The sequence below is a fragment of the Triticum urartu genome, chromosome 5 (genome assembly GCF_003073215.2).
Source record: "Triticum urartu cultivar G1812 chromosome 5, Tu2.1, whole genome shotgun sequence".
Classification (NCBI taxonomy): domain Eukaryota; kingdom Viridiplantae; phylum Streptophyta; class Magnoliopsida; order Poales; family Poaceae; genus Triticum; species Triticum urartu.
Window position 1 is genome coordinate 533013542 of NC_053026.1, and position 21090 is coordinate 533034631.

General features: G+C 45.9%; 3 protein-coding genes across 3 annotated transcripts; 1 reads left to right on the top strand and 2 right to left on the bottom strand.

The window, feature by feature from the left end:
* Positions 1 to 260: 260 nt before the first annotated feature.
* Positions 261 to 5492, bottom strand: LOC125510438. Its single transcript, XM_048675613.1, has 3 exons — positions 5176 to 5492; positions 1224 to 1433; positions 261 to 637 (listed from the first exon to the last, which is right to left on the bottom strand). The coding sequence occupies exons 1-3, from the start codon at positions 5407 to 5409 to the stop codon at positions 524 to 526; spliced, it is 558 nt and encodes a 185-aa protein (XP_048531570.1). The 5' UTR covers positions 5410 to 5492; the 3' UTR covers positions 261 to 523.
* Positions 5493 to 5522: 30 nt separating this feature from the next.
* On the top strand, positions 5523 to 9811 carry LOC125510437 (RCC1 domain-containing protein RUG3, mitochondrial-like). Its single transcript, XM_048675612.1, has 6 exons — positions 5523 to 6102; positions 6263 to 6402; positions 6602 to 6796; positions 7600 to 7728; positions 8162 to 8317; positions 9185 to 9811. Exons 1-6 carry the CDS (start codon positions 5612 to 5614, stop codon positions 9385 to 9387), a joined length of 1314 nt encoding a protein of 437 aa, XP_048531569.1. The 5' UTR covers positions 5523 to 5611; the 3' UTR covers positions 9388 to 9811.
* A 4669-nt stretch (positions 9812 to 14480) lies between these two features.
* On the bottom strand, positions 14481 to 18864 carry LOC125510435 (protein ACCELERATED CELL DEATH 6-like). The gene is made up of 3 exons (XM_048675610.1): positions 18124 to 18864; positions 16681 to 17231; positions 14481 to 15821 (listed from the first exon to the last, which is right to left on the bottom strand). The coding sequence occupies exons 1-3, from the start codon at positions 18812 to 18814 to the stop codon at positions 15132 to 15134; spliced, it is 1932 nt and encodes a 643-aa protein (XP_048531567.1). The 5' UTR covers positions 18815 to 18864; the 3' UTR covers positions 14481 to 15131.
* Between the last annotated feature and the right edge of the window lie 2226 nt (positions 18865 to 21090).

Sequence of the window (21090 nt, forward strand, 5' to 3'; positions counted from 1 at the left end):
CCGTTGTCTCTTGCGAGTGCCAGATTATCGGTTCATTTAGTAGGCCAATGGTTGTTCTTCTAAATAAAAATCCCAATATATGTTTGTGCCCATTGGTAAGAGTTTTTTCTCAGGATGTTAGTGCCAATAGATTGTTGATGCCAGTAGACAGCAAGAGATTTGGTAAAAGAAAAATAATAGGTGTGATGAAGAAAATTCAAGACTTCAACTGATAATCAAGAGATTTGTTAATAGCATGAAAATTTCAAGAATTCAACCGATCAGGGAAATTCCGGTGCTGTGATAAAGAAAAAGGCACAATCTGTTACATAGTAGTATGATACAAGAGATTTGGTTCAAGAATTCAACCCAAGGCACAATGTAAGAAGGCTAGCCACTGTGGTGTTCTAGTCCTGACAGAAGCTTCCTCTGTAGGTACATGTGTCGATAGATACATTACAATGGCACAGGGGAAATCAGCAAACCCAAAATGGCATGACGGATCATCATGAGCGATCTGTCGAATCACATTAACTGGTCCGTGCTAAAACCTAGGAGCGTTTGTCGGAATTCTTGAAACCCCTTGCATTAGACTTGCTTGCCGTTTCCGGTAATACACGAACGGCCCACTTACAAGCAACATTCCAGCCATGAGGACCTGAAAAGGACATTGCTTTGGGATTCAGAGTCACAGACAAAAATGACGCAAAACTCGCCTCGGACAACGTCAAGACGTCAATCAACAAGAACTCCGAAGAAATCGTGTTGTCAACAAATGTGATGTGACTGTGACTAGTCGATTAGTGACAATCATGTAACTTGTTCGACAAGCAGAACATATGGTTCAATTTCCTAAGGGTAGATAAGCAGCCTTCAAGTTTTAACTGGAGAACTGGAAGTTTCAATCTTCAAAAGTAATTGGGATTCGCACTGCATATCAGTACAAATTTCATGGCCCAGACACCCATTGCCACAAACTGAAAACAAAATCTATGTATCGACTCTTGCCTACATCTGAGATAATTCCCCACTTTTGAAGAGAAGGTTACAAAAGATTCTTTGCAACATTTTTTACAGTTTAAGACTTTTTATCCAAAGATTATGGTATAGGAAACAAGAAAACATCATGCAATTTTTGTAAGTAAGAACCAAATGCAACATGATATTAGAAATTGATGGCAGGCTGATACATCATGCAACTTTATACTAGTAAGAACAAAAAAAGGTTTTAATGATATTATTACCTCGAAACCAAGAATAGATAGTTTCTCTTCATCCTCCAACGGTACGCAACTCCTGTAAGTAACATAATGTTTTGGGCCAGTTGGCGTGGATGTCTCGGCCAACATCTTTCTATCCTTTGTTTTGTTCTCTTCTTTTGTACCATTTTGTACTTGTACACATTTCAAAGGCAAACGGTAGCCAGTTTCACTGCAACAGTACTTCTCATCATTCTATAAAAATAAAGAAATAAAATGGCATGTTAGTAAGCTTTAAAACCAATATATAATAATCATGCCATTTCACCGATGACCACATGGCCACTATAGCCGCGGAGATGCAGTGCCCCGTCACTCACTTTCCCATCACCTACCTCGGGCTGCCCCTCTCTATCCGCAAGGCCTCTTCGACGAGCTTGCAACCGATCATCGACAAGCTTGGGCGCAAGCTCTCCACATGGCGGGCATCCATGCTATCCAAGGGAGACCGTCTATCCCTTGTGCGCCACGTCCTCAGTGCCATCCCCACGCACTTCCTCATGGCCATCGCCTTCAACAGCATCGCCATCAAGAAGGTGAACCGGATCATCCGTGGATTCTTATGGGCAGGATCGGATAAGGCCAACGGTGGCCAGTGCCTCGTCAACTGGCAGCGTGTATGCCGGCCTATCTCCCTCGGTGGTCTCGGTATCCGGGACATACAGCGTACGGGCATCTCTCTCCGTGTTCGTTGGCTATGGTTGCAACGCACCGATGCTACTCGCCCATGGAGCCACCTTCACGTCCCCCACGACGCGGACGCGAGTGCAATTTTCAGGGCCTCCACGACCTGGCAGCTTGGAGCGGGAGACTCTTGCAGATTTTGGACCGACCACTGGATCTCCGGCAGCTCTGTGGCCGAGATTGCCCCTCTCGTTCTCGCTCTCGTCCCAAGGCGCCTTCGGAAGCAACGCTGCGTGCGTGAGGGTCTACACCAGCGCTCTTGGGTACAGGATATCCGCGGTGCGCTTGGGCCGGCGGCCATGGTGCAGTAAGTTCAGCTTTGGCGCTTGGTGCGTCACACTACTCTCTCCAATGAGCCGGACACGCTACGCTGGCGTTGGACCTCATCTGCTACATACACGGCAAGCTCTTGCTACAAGGCCCTATTCTTCGGCGCTTGTGAAGACCCTTTCTGGCGGCTCACCTGGCGACCTTGGGCCCCGCTCCGCGTCAAGTTCTTCCTTTGGCTGGCCATGCAAAACCGATGCTGGACCGCGGAGCGCCTGGCTCGCCGCGGATTGCCCCACGACGACGCTTGCGTATTGTGTGACCAGGACGATGAGACCATGCACCACCTTCTTGCCGGTTGCTCCTTCTCTCGCCAAATTTGGCACGAGACCCTCGGCTGGGCACGTGTGCCCATAAGCCTCCCTGCCCCCGACACGCCATTCCAAGTGTGGTGGCAATCCTCCCTCGACATCGCGCCCGCTTCCATGCGCAAGGGTATATCCTCCCTCATCATCCTCACAGCTTGGTGGATTTGGAAGCAACGTAATGCCTGCATCTTTGACGGAGCGACACCATCGATCACCTTCACCTCCGACACCATCAAGGACGAGGCACGACTATGGGCCAAGGCGGGCGCCACCGGACTGCAAAACATTATCCCCGGCGCGTAGTCTCTAGTTTCTGATCGCGGGGCTGAGCATACCCCCATCTGTTGTGCTCCTTCGCTTGTACACCATGCCTGCTTGTACACCATGCCTACCGCGCACATGGCCTTGTTAGCGATGTAATCCCATGCTTGTACTCTTCTCCTATCAATACAAAGATACGCAGCTTGCGTATTCGCGAAAAAAAAAGTATTTGGTAGTGCAGTGTTTGCACAAATGGTAATTTGAAGTTTTGCACCCAGACTTAAGTTTGCCAAGCAAATATGAAAGGGGCAGCAGGTCATAGTCAACATGGCTATTGGTAACGGAATTCTCTGTGATTGCAGAAAAGCTATCTTCTAGAAAAAATCTAGTCAAGCTATGTGATCATCAGATGCTGTATAACCATGGTCCAGAAAAATGGTACAGCAGTGTTATGTGATCATCAAGTTAACAATTAATTCAACTGAATATTATCCAGCATCTGCAAGTCCAAGAGAAGCTAAGTTCAATATAACCGTCTGACCAAGAAATGTTCAAATAAGGAGTCGATCAATTGTGAGGACAGAACTACTATGCTAGGAGTTAAGAGGTGCGGATTCTGACAAGTAAAGAGTAAGGACAATGCGTAATTTATGAGCGAACATAGTTCTTTCATGTACTCTGTCTCGAGATGGAAGACCAATTCCTTGTCATCAGTCAAACAACAACAAAAGGCTGACAATTTTGGGAAATTACAGAAAGGAGTCACTAATATAGATAGAAACGTAATACACTATTAATGTTTAGAGACGATCCGCACACTACTATAAGATTATGGAAGGAACAGATTCAGTGTTTCTAGCTATAGAATGGTCATTTTCCAATCCCAGTAGGAACTTTTGGCTTTTATAGCACAAAGATAGCACATGTCATTTCAGTATTTGATAGTGTAGTACTTGCACAGCGGTAACTGAATGTTTTGCACCCAAGCTGGACATTTATCAAGTGTTCGATTACATTAAGTTTGTCAGGCAAATACAAAAGGGGCAGCAGCTCATAGTCAACAAGTCTGCTGGTGATGGAATACTCTGTAACTGCGGAAGCTATTTTCTAGAAAAATCTCCAAGTAAGCAGCACACAATCACCATGGAAAGTGGAAACCTCACCTTATGCCGAATAAACCATGGCCCAGGAAAACGGTACTGTTATGCAATCATCAAGCTAACAATTAATCAAACTCAATAATGAGAGCAGCTACAAATCCAAGAGAAGCTAAGTTCGATATAACTGTCTGACCACTTCTCAGGTACATAATCCGAGTCAATCAATTGAGTGGACAGAAACTACTAGGCTAGGAGTTTGGTAATGAGGATTCAGACCAATGAACTAGCCAGGTACTCTGTCTCAAGTTATTTAGTCAAACAAAGACCAGAGGCAGATAAATTTGGGCAATTATGGAAACGAATTGCTAATTCAAATGGAAATACAATTCTATGAATGTTAAGAATCTAGACAGTACACACACTAGTATAAGATGAAGATAGGAACAGAGCCATTGCTTGTAGCTATAGAAGGGTCAATTTCCAATTCCAGTAGGAAGCTTTGGCTTCTACTCCGTATAGCACAAAGATAGCAGACTTCAAGGTCATTTGCTGATCCACAACATAAAGATGGGAGGCAGAGAAACCGCTTTGGCAACTTAAAACATAAAACTAGAATTTTCCCAACATGGCACAAAAGATCTGCATTCCCCCCGACCCGACAAAATGCCCTCCTTCTCCAAAACACACTTCTATATTTTAGCTCATGCAGCCTTTATGATAATTATCTGGAGGCTCTTCATGCCAACCAAACATAGCTGGAACACAGAGTATAACGGATTCAGATAATTCGTAGGCAGCAGAGTTTGCTTCCTTTTTAAAAAAAACTAACAACACCACAAGTTTGCGAAACTGTCAAACTGGAACATAAACTAACAAATTGATGTGGGCACTAGAGGTTCTGGTTCGGACGGTAAATCCTGACTCAAAATGCCTACGTTGCTCACAACGGACTAAATTGTGACCTTTCTGATAACTTCAGAGCAAAAAGGGCTCGACTGTTCTTCTGTTCCAAGATCCCAACCTTGTCTCAGCACACACCCCAACCCAATAACTCGGATCGCCTGGCTAGGATCTACGTACATCTAAACCAACGGAATCAATGAGCACACAATCCCCAAATCCAGCCCCAGCATAATCAATCATGTTGCATCCTCCCAAGATCCATTTTGTTTTCTCTTCATATGGTCAGGGTGGGTAATCCCCGTGGAGAACCGGCTGGAAGGAGGGAGAGGGGAGGGGAGGGGCGGCAGGGCTGACCTTCTCGGAGTACTGGCAGGGGATGCAGGGGCCGGAGGGGCTGCACCGGTAGGAGGAGTTGCCCTGCGCCTCCACGAACCCCAGCAGCGACCTCCGCGCCCCCTTCTTGGCCGTCGACGCCGCCGCCGCCATCGCGATCGCCGGCGGGATCCAGCACAGCGCCGCCACCGCCACCAGCAGCAGCAGCAGCAGCCGCCACCGCCACGACGTCGCCGCCGTCGCCTTGCTCGCCATCGCCCGCCCCCAAGATGCCTCCTTTCTCCCCCTCCTCCTCCTTCCGTGCCGGTAGGACGGAGAGTTGTTGGGTTGGGCTGGGCGCTTAACGGGCAGGAAACTGCTAACGGGCCAGCTTCTGTGCTCCTACTACTACTAGTTGCTTCCTTCCTTCCCTCGGTTGACAGCCGAACCCAGCCGCCCGCCGCCGCCGCCGCCGGCGATGTTGCGCCGCCTGCTGCCTCTCCACCGGCGCTGCTACTCCGCCTCGGCGACCTCGAGCGGCGCCGCGCCGACGCTCTACTCGGGCGGCGACCACCCCGTGTCGCTGCTCTCGTGGGGCCGCGGCGCGTCGGGCCAGCTGGGCGGCGGCAAGGAGGAGCGCCGCCTCTACCCGGCGCCGGTCGCGCGGCTCCTCCTCCCCGTCCCGTCCCCGGTCCTCCCGCCCACGCCCGGGCGGCTTCCCCCCGCCGCGGGGACGGAGGCGGCCGGCGGCGTGGAGGTGGGGATCTCCTGCGGGCTCTTCCACTCCGCGCTCCTCGTGGACGGCGCCGCCTGGGTGTGGGGCAAGGGCGACGGCGGCCGCCTCGGGCTCGGCGACGAGGCCTCCGCCTTCGTGCCCCGCGCGAACCCCAACCTCGCCGGCCTCCGCGTCCTCGCGCTCGGCGGCATCCACTCCGCCGCCCTCACCGCCTCCGGCGACGTCCTCACCTGGTGAGGACACGGCACTCCCACATTGCTCTCTCATTCTGAAAATTTCACTGACGATCAGATGCCGGATGAACCGTGAGAAGAATAATGTGCTGCATTTTGGTTGATGGTTGATGGTTGTGGCTGGCTGCTGCATCACTCAGTTTACTCTAGTAGCCTGCAGGGGTTATGGTGGATTTGGAGCTCTGGGGCACTACGTTTACCATAGAGAGCTGTTGCCGAGGAAAGTGAAGGGCCCTTGGGAAGGGAAGATTGTGCACATTGCCACGAGCGGAGCGCATACTGCGGCGATCACAGAATCAGGTTGTTTGTAACTTCTTATCCAAGCTCAATACAGAAATACACTATTTTTTGTCATCGCTTGCTGCCTTGTGCAAATGAATAGTATGAGAAAGTGAACACAAATAAATAAAACTTTTGTTATTGTCATGTTGAAATATTGGCCTTGTGATTGTCAAAACACCCGCAACTCTGATCCTTGCATTTTGACGGCTTGTAACAGGTGAACTATACACTTGGGGTCGTGATGAAGGTGATGGAAGGTTGGGGCTTGGAAGTGGGGGTGGTCCAGGTGAAGCTGGCTCTCTCAGTGTTCCTTCCAAGGTGAGCGTGCTGCCTGTTCCAGCTGCTGCGGTTGCTTGTGGTGGCTTCTTCACCCTTGCGCTGACCTCGGATGGGCAGCTATGGAGTTGGGGAGGTGAGGATGTCACTGTGTATTAATTTATTAACTACTCCCTCCGTTCCGTAATGTAGTGCCTATAGATTTTCTGAAAAGTCAAACTTTGCAAACTTTGACCAAGTTTGTAGAGAAAAATATTTATATCTACAATAGCAAAAATATATAATGTGAAACTACATCTTATGATGAATCTAGTGATATATGTTTCATACTCTAGATGTAAATATTTTTCTTCACAAACTTGGTCAAAGTTTGTGAGATTTGACTTTTCAAAAAATCTATAGGCACTACATTATGGAACGGAGGAAGTAGTAAACATCATATATTTAATTTATTCTGCACTGATGCTCTTCTTCAGAAACTAGGGAAAAAGTTGTACACTTAACTTGCTGCTAATGTGAAATGCAACACCATGCAGTTCATATTAAGCTGCAATTATGAGTTTACAAGGTTCCCGCTAATGTGAAATGTTGTGGCAACACAACATTTTTCCTCCAACTACTTGCCCAGACCTTTTATTTCATCCATTGGGCATAAGTTACACTTAGATGGGTTATGATAGTTTTCTGAAATGCTCTTAAGCTTCCTTAATCTCAATGATCTTGCTTAGTACTACCTCCATTCCTAAATATAAGACGTTGGGGCAGTTTAAATTAAACTGCCCCAACGCCTTATATTTAGGAAGTATATGGCAAAGATAACATCTCTTCATTCTGGCTTTCCAGGTTCCGTCGTAAGGGACTTATGTACTAATTTAATTTGAAATGCATCTCATCTAATATGGATTTACTGAGTTTCTACAACTTGTCTATGATCTTCAGCAAACTCAAACTTCGAACTGGGCAGAGGAAGCAATTCCAGTGACTGGAGGCCACAAATTGTCCCTAGCCTGAAAAATGTCCATGTAATCCAAGTAGCATGCGGTGGATACCATTCTTTAGCCTTGACTGGTATGTTTTACTTGTTGGAAATTCAGGTGTTTTCTCTGAACTAATGGAAGGCAACTTTTGTGATCTCCTATCAAAATTTGATGACATATTACTTGAAAAATAATAGAATTTGCAATCTAAGTTCTGAAAAATAAAACATTCAGACAGGAGTAATAAAGGAATATACATTTGCCTTTGTCTCAGCAAGTAGGTTAATTACGTCTACTGCTTGTTTTGACTGCAACAATGATCTTCAATCATAAGACCACATTTGATCATGAATCAAATTCTGTTGGATCTTACAGCAAGCAATCAGTGTAACGCCACTGTATTCCTAGAGATATATACTTAGTTGTATTACTTTCAGGCTGCTGTTATAGCAAGCACAGAACAATGTACTGGTTGGTGCAGCATACAAGTATGTGACATATCTTCCCTTGTTAACTATATTCAGATGAAGGTGAAGTTCTCTCATGGGGACATGGTGGACATGGCCAACTAGGGCATCCAACCATTCAAAACCATAGAGTTCCACTTGCCATTAAAGCTCTGTCTGAGGAGCGAATTGTCTACATAGCCTGTGGGGGATCAACTTCTGCTGCTATATCAGGTGAATGCTGTTTCTCTTTTTCATCTTAAAGATAGTCATTCATGGTGGTTGTTCCTGTGCAGGGAGCTCTTGACATGTTCTTAGTCTCACCTACCTTCCATTTGCCATTTCTTTACTAGTAAATCGTAGCACACATTGTCTGTGCTGAAGATTCATAGGAAATGCTAAAAATGCACCACCACCACATGACATTGAGTAACTGAGAATAAAACTGTCTACGTTGAAAACCATTTGGGGAGTGAAAGTGTTACTAATTTAGTAAGTCCAAGAAAATACTGGGGACTCGTGTATAGTTTATAAGACTGGCATGTACTCCCTCCGTTCCAAAATAGATGACCCAACTTTGTACTAATTTTAGTATAAAGTTGGGTCATCTATTTTGGAACGGAGGGAGTAATTGAGATATGAGAGAGAAAATTCTTAAAGTTAACCAGTCAGGCAGATAATCAGTATTTTGTTGCTGTTGTAATTATGCAAGAAACAGGCGTTGCATACAAATTTAATTGCATGTATTGCTGATGAAAAGAAAGGATTTCTAAGATTTACTTACTAGTTTTGTAGCACACACTTTAATTAATTTCGAGTAATGAAGAAGAAATGCCATTGTTGTAGCTAAACTTCAGTTAGTCCATTTATTTTGATACACGAAACCCAGATATATTGCCACTGTAAGAGCCTCTTATTCGTTTTATAAGATGTCTCTCTGAACATTCTTGTTTTAACTAGCTTAGTTATGTTGCCTTCTTCTAGTTCTACTACTTCTGTACAAGTATTTCGGCACATCACATTGCATGTCAGCTAAATGCAAGCAACTAAAATTTCACACTATGAGTAGCTTACCTGAATTTACTTTCTTTGTGTGGCCAGAGAAAGGTGACCTGTACATGTGGGGAAATGCAAGAGACTGCCAGCTAGGTGTTCCCGATCTTCCAGAAGTGCAACCATTACCTGTTAAAGTTAATTTTCTTGCTGACGGTGATGAGGATCCAAGCCCTCCTCGTGTCATCTCGGTTGCAATAGGCGCTTCCCATGCCATGTGTTTGGTCTCCAGGCAACAGATTCAGAAATAGCACCTGTTGTTTATCAGCTTTGTAAATTCAGTCAAATTTGGACCTCCTAACCTGCGAGTACGCCATGGAGAGGATCATGTTCTCTACTGGTTAGAGCTTCCCTACTCAGTTGGCGAAAACTCCTGCTCGGTGAAGCCCAACATCAGCAAGAAACAATAATATTACAGGCATGCCATACTTCCTTGAATTTGAACACTGGAAGTTCTGTTAATTAGCGATAGATTTGTTTCTTGATTTCTCAAGTGATGTGAAACGAGAGATAAAACCGACCATGTACCTTCTAGATTTCGGATTCATAGATCCTTTTCTGTAGTTGTTAAGATGAACAAAATTTTGTAGCATGCTGATTTTATTGCTGGCTTGCACTTGGCACCCAGTTCAATAAATTAATTGAGCAATGCTTGCGCATTTGCTTCCTCGGTCACTCCCCCTTTCAGTTACCTGCGATTATTCATGTCTTACTCTTTGGTAGGATGGTGTCAAAATGTCAGTGACTCGTTTTCCATGTGTAACCAAAATTTCTTTGATTCCATGTAAGTAAAAAGCTCGTTGATTCCATGGCTGATCTTTGCCACTTCCCTTGCAAAACTCTGCATTTGTTGGGTGATCAAATCTTCACACTTCATTTACCTGCTTGCTCATGTGTTCAATATTCTTCCATCCCAGTTGGTCAATCAATTCCGAGAGATATATATCCCCCAGCTCTGAATTATTTCCTATCATATCCTAGTTTGTTAAAGAAACCACATAGTTCAAGCCTAGGTTGAGTGGAACATGTTTGTTTCATCTAGTTGTACTTGTTCATGTTCGAATAAGAGAAGTCCGGAGAGTCAAGGAATGCCAGGTGTTCATATGAAATTTCCCTGTTTTGGTAACACACAAGGAAATATGTCAGGAGCTCCACTGAGCTGCTCAGTGGAAAGTCTGAGGTTGAAAGATTTGTTTGCATCATCTCACGTACTATCTGAGCTGCTTTCTCAATTATACATCATGTTGTTTGTATTGATGCACACCCAATATAGCATGCTTTTGTTGCATAATTTGGCCTATCTTTTCTGCCAGGATAACAGTATATATCAACAGTATTGTTTGATTTGCCAACCCTTAGTTGTTTGTACTTCACATCATTGTATTCTTCTTCCAATACGTGACATGTTGAGGTGTGTTGCAATGGGGATTCCATTCATGACGCTACTTTACACTTCAACATTGCATCTCCGTTTGTACCTAAAAGGTAAAGTTTACCGAGTTGGGATTAAAAGCTGTTTACTAAAAGTTAAGTGTGTCAGCATAAGTATTTTTCTTTTGCAGGTTTTTTTTTATCAAATGTTGCGTGTCACTGCTAGAACTTTAATTAGTTATGAGGGTGAACTCTTTTTTTTCTGTATCAATTCACATTGGATTCTCTTTGTGCTGCTTCCTCCATCAGTATAACATTTGGTTTTGGTGGGTGTACTATGTTGGCCTGCCTAGTTTTCTATGGAGAACGTATATCATTTGAAACAAGGCAAAAGATTTGCCATTTCATTAATTAAGAGAGAGTTGTAACAGGGTCCGAGGACAACAGCCATACAATGGCCAAGATAAATCAACTACTCACGGTGTAAAATTACATCAAGCCCTTTGGCACCCGCCAAAGCCCACAGGGCCGCCTCATCCATGATTTTTTCCACGAGAATCATCAAAGGCGCGGAGACGTTCCGGAAGACCCTAGCATTCCTCTCCTTCCAAAGTTCCCAAGAGATAAGAATGAGGAGGGAGGCCATCCCTTTTTCGTTAGACGAGCGCGTAAGAACCATCTCAGTCCACCAATGCCTGACACTTTGCATAGCCGCCCAGTCTGCTGTGACAATATTGCTCAGTCTGGTCCTCGCCTTAACCGCATTCCAAACTACAACCGAGAATCGGCATTGGAAGAGGAGATGCGCCGCAGACTCCTGGACTTGGCTACAAAGGGGACACAAACCGCAGTTTGGCCACCCTCTCCGTTGTAATCTATCTGCCGTCCATACTCTGTTGTGAATGATCAACCAAGCGAAGAACTTGCATTTTGGTGTAGCCCAGACTTTCCAAACGGTCTTTAGAAGTGGTGTGGAGGTGCGTCCCTCGAACTGTAGCGAATAGGCCGATGAAGTGGAGTAGCTACCGCGCTCTGTAAGTTTTCAAATGATCGTGTCATTCGTGGCTTGATGTAAGATTATCCCGTCCAACTTCTCCCAAAGGATGGTAAACTCCTATATGTGCCCGACGGTAATGCCATTTGCCATGTTAACTTGCGAAATCCATAGATCATCAGTGAGGGCCTTCCTGACAGAGGAATCTTTCTTTTTGGAGATCTCAAAGATTTTAGGGGTGATGTCCATCAGCCTGAGACCATCAAGCCAGGGGGACGTCCAGAAGGAAGCCTTATCTCCGTTTCCAACCACGACCCTCGTTGCTGCCGCGAAAAGGACCCTGTCAGCCTCGGTGCAAGGGTTGCCTAACCCAACCCACGGCTTTGGCTGCTCCGCCCACTCGTTCCAAAGCCACCTCAAGCGGAGGGCAGTGGCAAATTTGTCCAGGCTTAGGATGCCTAGGCCACCCATAGCTTTAGGACTGCAAACTCTGTCCCAATTGATTTTACACTTGCCACCAGTGACTTTGTCGCAACCGGCCCAAAGGAATGCACGTTGTAAGGCATCAATACGCTTCATCACCTCCGCTGGCAGGATCAGCGGAGTAATGCTGTAGATAGCTATGGCGGTGAGAACCGCCTTGACCAGAACAACCCTCCCAAGTGCGGCCATGAGGAGGCCAATCCAAGGGGCGAGCCTGCGCGCAACTTTGTCCTCCAGAGGCAAGAAATGAACTGTCTTAAGTCTCTTCACCGACAGTGGCAATCCCAAGTAAGTCATTGGGAAACTCGTGAGTTTGGCGGGGGAAGAACTGCAGGATTTCAGGAAGGTCAAGGCCAGCACATCCAATTGGGGCCACCAGACTCTTGCTGCAATTGGTGACTAGACCCGTGACCTCACCAAAGTCGCCTAAGATGGAGGTAAAGCAGGAGACGTCCTCCTTCGTGGGCTTCACAAAAACGGCTGCATCATCCGCATAGAGGGAGGCATGAAGAGTTGCAGTATTTCTTCTGATGGGATGTAGTTTGCCTTGGGCCGTGGCCTTGTTGAGAATGTGGTGCAGGGGATCGATGGAAAGCACAAAAAGAAGTGGATACATCGGGTCTCCTTGCCGCAATCCCTTCCCATGCCTAATAGGGTCTCCGACCGTGCCGTTGAGCAACACTCTCGAGGTAGCCGAGGTGAGGAGCGCCGAGACCCAGCCCCTGAAGCGTGCGGGGAAGCCAAGGTGCTGAAGAAGATCCATTAAGTAGTCCCATCTCATGGAATCAAAGGCCTTCTTGATATCAAGTTTGAAAAGCAACATAGATGTCTTGCTTCGATGTAGCCTTCGGGCAAGGTTGCGGACATAGATGAAGTTGTCGTGAATGCTTTGCTTCTTGATAAAAGCACTTTGAGCCGGCGACACGAGGTCGTTCATGTGGATGGAAAGGCGCGTTGCCATCATCTTAGCAAAGAGCTTAGCCACGACATGAATTGGACTTATCGGTCTAAAGTCGGAAATATCCTCAGCGCCATCTTTCTTGGGGATTAATGTGATGTTGGCTGAATTTAGCCAATGTAAATTGTTGGCATGAAGATTGGAGAAGTGGTTGATAGCAGCCATGACATCGACCTTGATAACATCCCAACACGCCTTGAAGAATGCACCCGTGAACCCATCCAGCCCCGGCGCCTTATCGCATGGCGAATCAAAGACGGCCTTTCTAGCCTCATCCATGGTGAACGGAGCCCCAAGGTCACTAAGATCACAATCTGGAGTGGGGATACACTCCCAATTAAAGTCCTTATTCCTTCTGGGTCCCTTCTTGATGACAGAGGAGAAGTGACTGTGGATAATATCCTTCTTTTGGTTGTGGTCGGTTACCCACCCCGCATTGTGCTTGAGGCGGTGAATGAAATTTTTCCTTTGCCGACGGTTGATTCGGAGGTGAAAATATTTAGTGTTTGCGTCCCCCTCTTTAATGTTTGTTATTCTAGAGGTCTGCCGCTTCCGAGCTTTTTCAAGCACCGCCAAGCCAACCACCCTCCTCTTTAGCCTCTTCCTAAGATTAATCTCCTGCGGGCTCAGAGACCTTGACTCTTGCGCGATGTCGAGGCGAAGGATGACCTCCAAGGCCATATGCACTTGAATCTTCATGTTGGAGAAGAGGGACTTGCTCCATGCCTTCAGTCTGACACTAGTTTTTTGAGTTTGTGATGCAGGATATGGTACGGCTCGACATGGTTGTGTCCTTCATTCCACGCATCTTGGACAGTTGTCAAGAAGCCTGGCATCTTGATCCAGAAATTTCCAAAGCGGAAGCATTTAGAGCGCTTTGGCCCATTCACATTTGCAAGCAGAAGAGGACAGTGGTCAGAGAGGGAGGACGACAAGGCATGCAGTATGTGGGAGCCGAACTCCAAGTCCCAATCTTCATTGCAAAAGAAGCTATCGAGCTTGCTCAATGTGGGCTCCCTCTGCCTATTACTCCAAGTGAATCTCCTATTCTGGAGATGAATCTCTTTAAGCTCATAGGAGTTGAGAGTGTTTCAAAATCTGACAATGCGGCTCCGATCAACATTTGTACGGTTCTTATATCTCGCCCGGTAAATTTGATTGAAGTCCCCCGTGACCAACCACATGGTGCCCAGAGGTGGTTTTTCGGCGATAAGCTCAGCAAAGAAGGCGTCCTTGAGGTTACTTCGGGTCGGCCCATAGACAGTGGTCAGCTTGAAGGAGGTGGGAGCTGGGCTTTGGGGGTACAGAGTAACCGTTGCTGAAAGGGTGAAGGACCGGAATTGGATGCTGGACAGCTGCACCACATCATCGTCCCAAAGCAGGAGGATGCCACCACGCGTACCGTCAGCCGGACGCTGGGCGAAGCTCTTAAGCCTGTGGCCACTAATATGTGCTGCAGTGAAAGCATCAACCGAATCCATCTTGGACTCCTGAAGGCAAACGATGTGACAAGGGGTAGAGGCTATGGTCTCATGAACGGTAGTGCGGCGGTCAGGACAATTCAGGCCTCGAACATTCTAGTTCAGGATCGTGAGGTTGTGGTTGCGGTCTGTCATTTGGAAACCAGGTATACAACGATGTTCGCAGCAGAGCAACAACAACTAGGAGGAACGGCGACACGGGTCAAGAGCAGCAATAACATCTTAGTCTGCCTCGCCAGGGCCCCTAGAAGCTGCAGCCACAAACAGCAGCAGCAAACAGGCGTACAAGTACTACTAAAAACCAGCCTTGCCAAGGCAACATGTAGCTGCAACAGGCTGCAGGTACAATTAATAACAGTTGGTTGGCTCACCATCGCCATAATTAAATTTCTCCTACTTGTTCTCAGGCAACGTTTGGTTGCCTCACACACTAACACGGGGTGGTGTGCATTGACTGATAAATAAATATTGAGGGATAACTCTGATATATATACTTCACGCGCTTGAACCTGCCAAAAGGAAAGATAATGTCCTTCTTTTCTTGAATAGCCGACATCAAACATAGGGTGGTGATGAAGGTAGGGATTGAAGCCAAGCTGGGAATTCCTCATGTGGACTGAATAATACAATACCATTATGAACAAGGGTAGTTGAGGTGTCAACTTTATTGATCGAGTTTGGCTTCAAGCTCGGCCGCTTAACCAAGGCTCAGTGGATTCCATAGATTCTGGTATATATTAAGATACTGACAGTTATTGCGTACGGCCAGAGCGACACCAGGAGAGTGGCTACCATTGTAAGCGCAAACCTGAAGCATTGTCTCATACGCAGCCTATTAAAATGCACCAATTGTGCTGCAGTTGCCATGTACACAAACCAACCGATGTCAAGCAGCATGATAGTGCTGCATGCCATTGTAATAAGAGCAACTGTGCGGGCGACCGGAGCCAACACCGCGTATATGCCAACTGAAAATGCAGCTACCATACTTCGGCCTGAGCTGTTTAGGAATACGATGGAGAGGACAAAGGCTTTCGAGCGTATCCTGAGATCGATGCTGGTAAATCCAGCATACATGAGGCTTGCAAGGGAAAGGGCGGAGCAAAGCAATGCTAGATTGTTGGCCACGATGAACACCACAAAAGAGTAGTTCTGTGCGAGCACTGGCGTGCCACCTTTTTGTTGAGCATCTTCGCCTCTGTACCCACCTGGTACGGTGAAAGCTGCTGTGAATGAAACCGTTACGAGGAGGGCTGATACAATGCCAATGGTTGGTGTGTAACCGTTAATCTTGTCTTCTTCCTCCTTCTCATTTAGTATAGGGCCATGTTCTTTAAGGTGAGCACCGTATTTGGCACCAGTAGCTACTAGAAGAGAGTGTATCTGATACCACGAATCCTGAAAAAATGAGTCTCAACATTAAATGAAGGAAGAATAAACTATTATGGACGAAGTAAAAAAACTGTAAATTTCCCCTACATTTTATCATCATAGTTACAAAAAACCCTGGTTTCATGGCTAGTGGTTTTTAACCATCAATTGTATTGTTGTATAATTTCACAAAATCCAACCCTAATGGAATAATAGCTTGACAGCATTGGGGTGGAGGTCACTGTGCAAAGGGAAGGAGAGAATCTCCATGATATATATGCTCGCAGCAGACTTGACGGTGTCGTGACAAGATAAGGATGGATTTGCTAAGTTCTTTATTGTTCCATTTATCATCAGGAGTGCCCCTTTTTACTAGTTCTGCAATCATAATTGCATAGATGATTATTGTTACATCATGGCAACCTCATGTTAATATTTTACACATTTACAAGTTCTTTTAACTGACGGTGGATGTACCTCCTTTATAGTGGTGCTAAAATGACAAGGACTCGTATCCTCTTTTGTGAACTATACTAGCCAGAAACCTAGGGTCCTCTATGATTATGACCACAAAAATGTGCTTATCTAACATTATCTCTAGACATAATAATGGGTAAAGTTCATTCTAGGTCCCTAAGCGTGGAATTTCTCTGTACTGATACCTTTTAGCTCTAAGATTATTTTGAAGTCTTAATCTTGAATTTGCATATATTTGAAAGCATTTAAATTTTTGTATTGGTTACCAAACATTTAATTTACTTTTATCTCACAAAAGTGCATATGATATTATATAAGCTGTTATAACTCTGGCATACTAAATGGAAGAAAATGCCGATCTTGCCCTTTATTCTGTTAGAAACACAATTAGTAAGATAGATATACATACCAACCCAAAATGAACACTGCCTTTGGGCCTTTTGTGCAGTGCGAGATCTAGTGCAGTTTGCCCATTATTATTTGGTAAGTTCATCTGGATTTCCTTGTTTCCCAGTAAGCAATGTAAAGTCGGTACGCTCCCAGCCAGGACAGCAAGGTGTAAGCATGTGTTACCTTCATTGTCATGCATATCCATGATCGATGCAAACCTCAACACCTGATGGCTTGCACGAAAAAGACCAGAAACAAAACGAAATAGAGTGCCTTTTTTGTCACGGATGACAACATGGAGGAAGGTTCTGCCCTGGGCGTCTTGTAGTTCAAGGCAGTCTGGGCACTTCTCCAACAAGACACGAACTACACTGGCTTTGCTTGCTACGTGTATGGGAAATGATCCTGTGTTGTCAGGCCGATATGCTGAATATTTGTCAGCATTTATCAGTGATGCGACCGCTTGATCAAACCCACATGATGCTGCAAAGTGTAGAGGCGTACTTCCATTGCGTTGGTCACCTTGTTTGCAGAGGTCCATGTTCCATTCTAGTAGCTTGTTTGTCATCCCTACAATCATAATAGGGCCAACAGATAGAGGGATAAGGACAGTGTGACCAAAAACAAACACTGGAACCCACGATCAAGACCCTTGCTGAGTATATCTTGAGTAAATAAAACAGTATGTATTGAGATAAATAGGCATAATGTTGATCGACTCCAATCGCATCTTTGCCCGGTGCAGGAAGTGAGAAGTTGAAACTGAGTTGAAAGGTGCCCAAATTCTTGTTTGGAAGTGAGTTGAATGTTGGCATTTCCAATTGAAACTTCAGGAAATTGAGTCGAAAGTAGATCCAAATTCCTAGTTGAATTTTTGCTACCTCAAATTGAGACTTGCCAACATTAAGTTCAAAGTTGTTCCCGGTTTCAAATGAAAGAGATCTTTCTAATTCAAAGCTATGAATTTTTTATCAATAAATATATATAGTTTATTTGCCAATTTAAATTTGCTAATGAAGTAGCCGGAGTTTGGCTCATGAAAAACTGTGATTTCGATGGCCGCCGGAATATGTTAGATATTTCATGATATGTACTAACCATAAGAATTTTGCCTGATATCCATAGGTTCAGTAATTGAAAGTTTGTATGGCTGTGATAGTCTTAGAATTGGTATCTAATCCAAAACAGAATCAAATTAATTCATCTATGACATCACAAGACTCAGAAATTGACGTGCATTTTCTTATTTGTTATAGACACCCTACATAAATTTCAATTCAATATTTAATTTTTTAAAGGAATCCAAGGTTATTTCTTTGGATGAGTATTATTTTGAGGAGATGCTGGATCTGAAAACGCTTGCATAACGTGGCCATAAGAATGTTTCTAATGTTAGTACGTATTACTGATAATGGAAACAAAAACCATGCATGTATTAGCAACTAAGAAGAATAACACGCACCTTGGCTCCTGAGAACCGCAACATGCAATACGTTTTGTCCATCTGGTCCAGAGTAGGACAGCTCCTTGTCTTTTGAATACAGCAGCTCTGCTATATCATCGCGTCCCAGCGAGACAGCTAGGTACAATGGCGAGGTGCCATTAGCAATCGGGAGGCGAGCCAATTCTGCATCGACCTCCATTAGCGTGTCAACCATTGCCCTGGCCATCTTCCTGTCGGCCAAGCGAAGGGCCTCATGGAGGGCCGTCTCGCCTTTCTTGTTCTGCTTTCTCAGCACAGCCTTCACCCTTGCGTCGCCGCCCTCCTCCGCCGTCGCCAGATAGATGATGTGAGAGACCATTTTGATCCTCCCAGCTCTGGCTGCGCAATGCAAGGGCGTGTCACCCTTGCTATTGCTGGCGTCTAGGAGGTGCTTGGCCTTGCTGTGGATCACACTTGCGCTCTCCAGAAACTCAGCGTTGTCTCCACGGGCCGAGGCCGCAACCACATGGAGAACCGAGTCCTCCACCCTGCTGATGGTGAGGGAGTCGATGTCATCAATGTTGACGACGACTTCAGGCATGGGCACAACCACAGTTGCATCGTGGTTGCCCAGAAGATGATTCAATCGCGCCGAATCGCCCTCCCGAGCGGCCATCATCAGCAACTCACGGGCTGACTCGGAAGCTCGCATTTTGTTCTGCGACCCCATGATATGTATGTGCGTACTACTACTAGTGCAGTGTATTAATTCTCGATTGATAGCACACGCACTACTTGTCATCTACTTACTTACGTGTGTACATATATATAGTTAGGGCATGCAGTGGCAAAGTAGATTTAAATTAATTCTACGTGCCTTCAAAAATATATAGTAGACCAGGCGTGTAAACTTTGCATTGGCATCGACCATAAGTACTCATTTGCATGCACTGAGATGGATACTTAGCTTGAACGCACTTGAGATGATGTGTTCTCTTCTCATCGTTTCCAATTCATTGTCGTACAGAACTAACGAATTTCTTTGCCTCCTGTTTAGCTTTGGGGGGCGGCCGGTGAAATGTAGGCATCTCGATTGGAATGGGTCACCGGCAAGGCATTCCTGCTCCCTTTTCTTTTCCTTTTCCTTTTCTTTTTCCTGTCCTTTGAGCATATATCAAGAATGAAAGCCTTCCTTGGTTCTGCTGCCACAGATTTTATAATCTCCTGAGCTAGCCGCTAATTGGATACTTAGCTTGGGCACTTCAAGATTCCTTTTTTATATTCTTTGGAAAATGAGGTTGTAACCCTCGGCCACTCTGCACACTAAAGGAAAAATACACGTTGCCTGGTACGATAACGTAAGCCGAGTGCTAAACCATGGGCTCACGGCTTACCTCCACATAAGCTAAGTATGCCCTGGAGGGCACACGACAAACACAAAGTACTCGGCTTGTGTACACGTACGCCGTGAACCCATTGCACCATCTCTCGGCTTAAAGAAAATACACGGCTTACATCATGGTAAGCCGAAGTTGCATCGGGGATGCACTCGGCTTAAAGAAAATACACGGCTTACATCAAGGTAAGCCAAAGTTGCGTCGGGGATGCACTCGGCTTACTGCAAATCCATGGCAAAACGTACCAGCCACGTGGCTCGCGCGCCGCCCACTAGCGGCTCCGTGACGGTGCTATACATAAGCCGAGTGCCCGATATAATTAATGCACTTGGCTTACAACTACTTCTTTTCAATTTCTTTTCCTCCCCCTCCTTCTTTCTGTCTAGCCTAGTTTTCGTCACAATATAGATCTCATTTCATCATTGTTAGAAAAACCTGAGACGCATACTCGGTTGAGGACTAAAAGTGATCACACGAAACCGATATGGAGCTTTGTTAACAAAAGATTCAACGACTCGGATACATTCCCGATGCCCAAACCACGAGCGCTTCTCCACGTGACACCGTCCAACCGAGCGCCGGCACATACCCTCAGCTACCCGGGCCCATGGATAGTCGCGGCATCCTATCGAGGACCCGGAGATCCCATCGTCCTGCATGGGGACGGAATATATCGTGCCCTCCCCCCCCCCCCCCCCCCCCCCCCCCCCCTTTGAGCAGACGGGGAGAGCCCTGTCACCGCATGCGCTCCGACTTGGTCCGGCATATCCGCATGACCTGCCGTGACACAGAATAAGAGGGAAAGCCCCCGGTCAAACCCCTTTGGCACCTGGTCAAAGCCGTAGACTGCGCGGGCCCACAAATTTTTTCCTGTAGTGACGACTACAACGCATAGAACCATTTTTTATTATTTATTAGTCAGAATACGAGCTAGATAACCACTCCCGAGCCATTACAAGATACAAATAACGCTTAAGACTAAGTCAACTTGGTCCATAGCAGCATCTTCACAAAGTAATAAACATCCTAAGACATCGTCGTGACATTCTCGTCACGTTCCGTCAAAGGCAGCTGCCTGGAGACAACGCATTGTAGCAGAATTGTTGATTTTTCAAATAATTTTTGGGGATGCAGAATTTATTCCATTAGGATTTGGCTCTGTTTTAGCACTTGGATCGAGCATCGATGAACGCCACTCTCTTGTCACTTATCAGATTGTGTTCAGATCATTGAGCTGTGCGAAACTGAAAACTGTACTCGTTTTTTAAGACGGGCTAAGCTTAAACCTTTTTCACTCTTTATAACTGCATAATGGGACGGAGCGAAGCACTGTTGTAAACAAGATCTGCACCGAGATGATGATTTACTTGGCCATCTCACGGGGAAAGTATATACAGGGGAAGCTATTAGACTTTGTTGCTTGTAAGTAAGCCACATTTATCAACAATCATGTGTTGATCAAAGGGTTTAGTACCCGTTGTATGCCTCCATAAGAACCGTTATGTGAAGCAACTATTGGGTTTAGTCCCACACATCGGTTGGGTGGGGTGGGGGCGGGGGTGGGGGGACAAGAGTTATAAGGGCAGGGGCTGTCCCTACTATCGGGCTA

Bases quoted from the DNA above. Each gene is read 5' to 3' on its own strand.
- LOC125510438 (XM_048675613.1), bottom strand. From the start codon at position 5,409: ATGGCGAGCAAGGCGACGGCGGCGACGTCGTGGCGGTGGCGGCTGCTG. The intron at 1,434-5,175 runs GTCAGCCCTGCC...TTATTTTTATAG, and splicing joins CCTGCCAGTACTCCGAGAAG to AATGATGAGAAGTACTGTTG. The intron at 638-1,223 runs GTAATAATATCA...TGTCCTTTTCAG, and splicing joins TATCTATTCTTGGTTTCGAG to GTCCTCATGGCTGGAATGTT.
- LOC125510437 (XM_048675612.1), top strand. From the start codon at position 5,612: ATGTTGCGCCGCCTGCTGCCTCTCCACCGGCGCTGCTACTCCGCCTCG. The intron at 7,729-8,161 runs GTATGTTTTACT...AACTATATTCAG, and splicing joins CCATTCTTTAGCCTTGACTG to ATGAAGGTGAAGTTCTCTCA. The intron at 8,318-9,184 runs GTGAATGCTGTT...TTGTGTGGCCAG, and splicing joins AACTTCTGCTGCTATATCAG to AGAAAGGTGACCTGTACATG.
- LOC125510435 (XM_048675610.1), bottom strand. From the start codon at position 18,814: ATGGGGTCGCAGAACAAAATGCGAGCTTCCGAGTCAGCCCGTGAGTTG. The intron at 17,232-18,123 runs GTGCGTGTTATT...TTATGATTGTAG, and splicing joins TGCGGTTCTCAGGAGCCAAG to GGATGACAAACAAGCTACTA. The intron at 15,822-16,680 runs GTATGTATATCT...TCATTTTTTCAG, and splicing joins GCAGTGTTCATTTTGGGTTG to GATTCGTGGTATCAGATACA.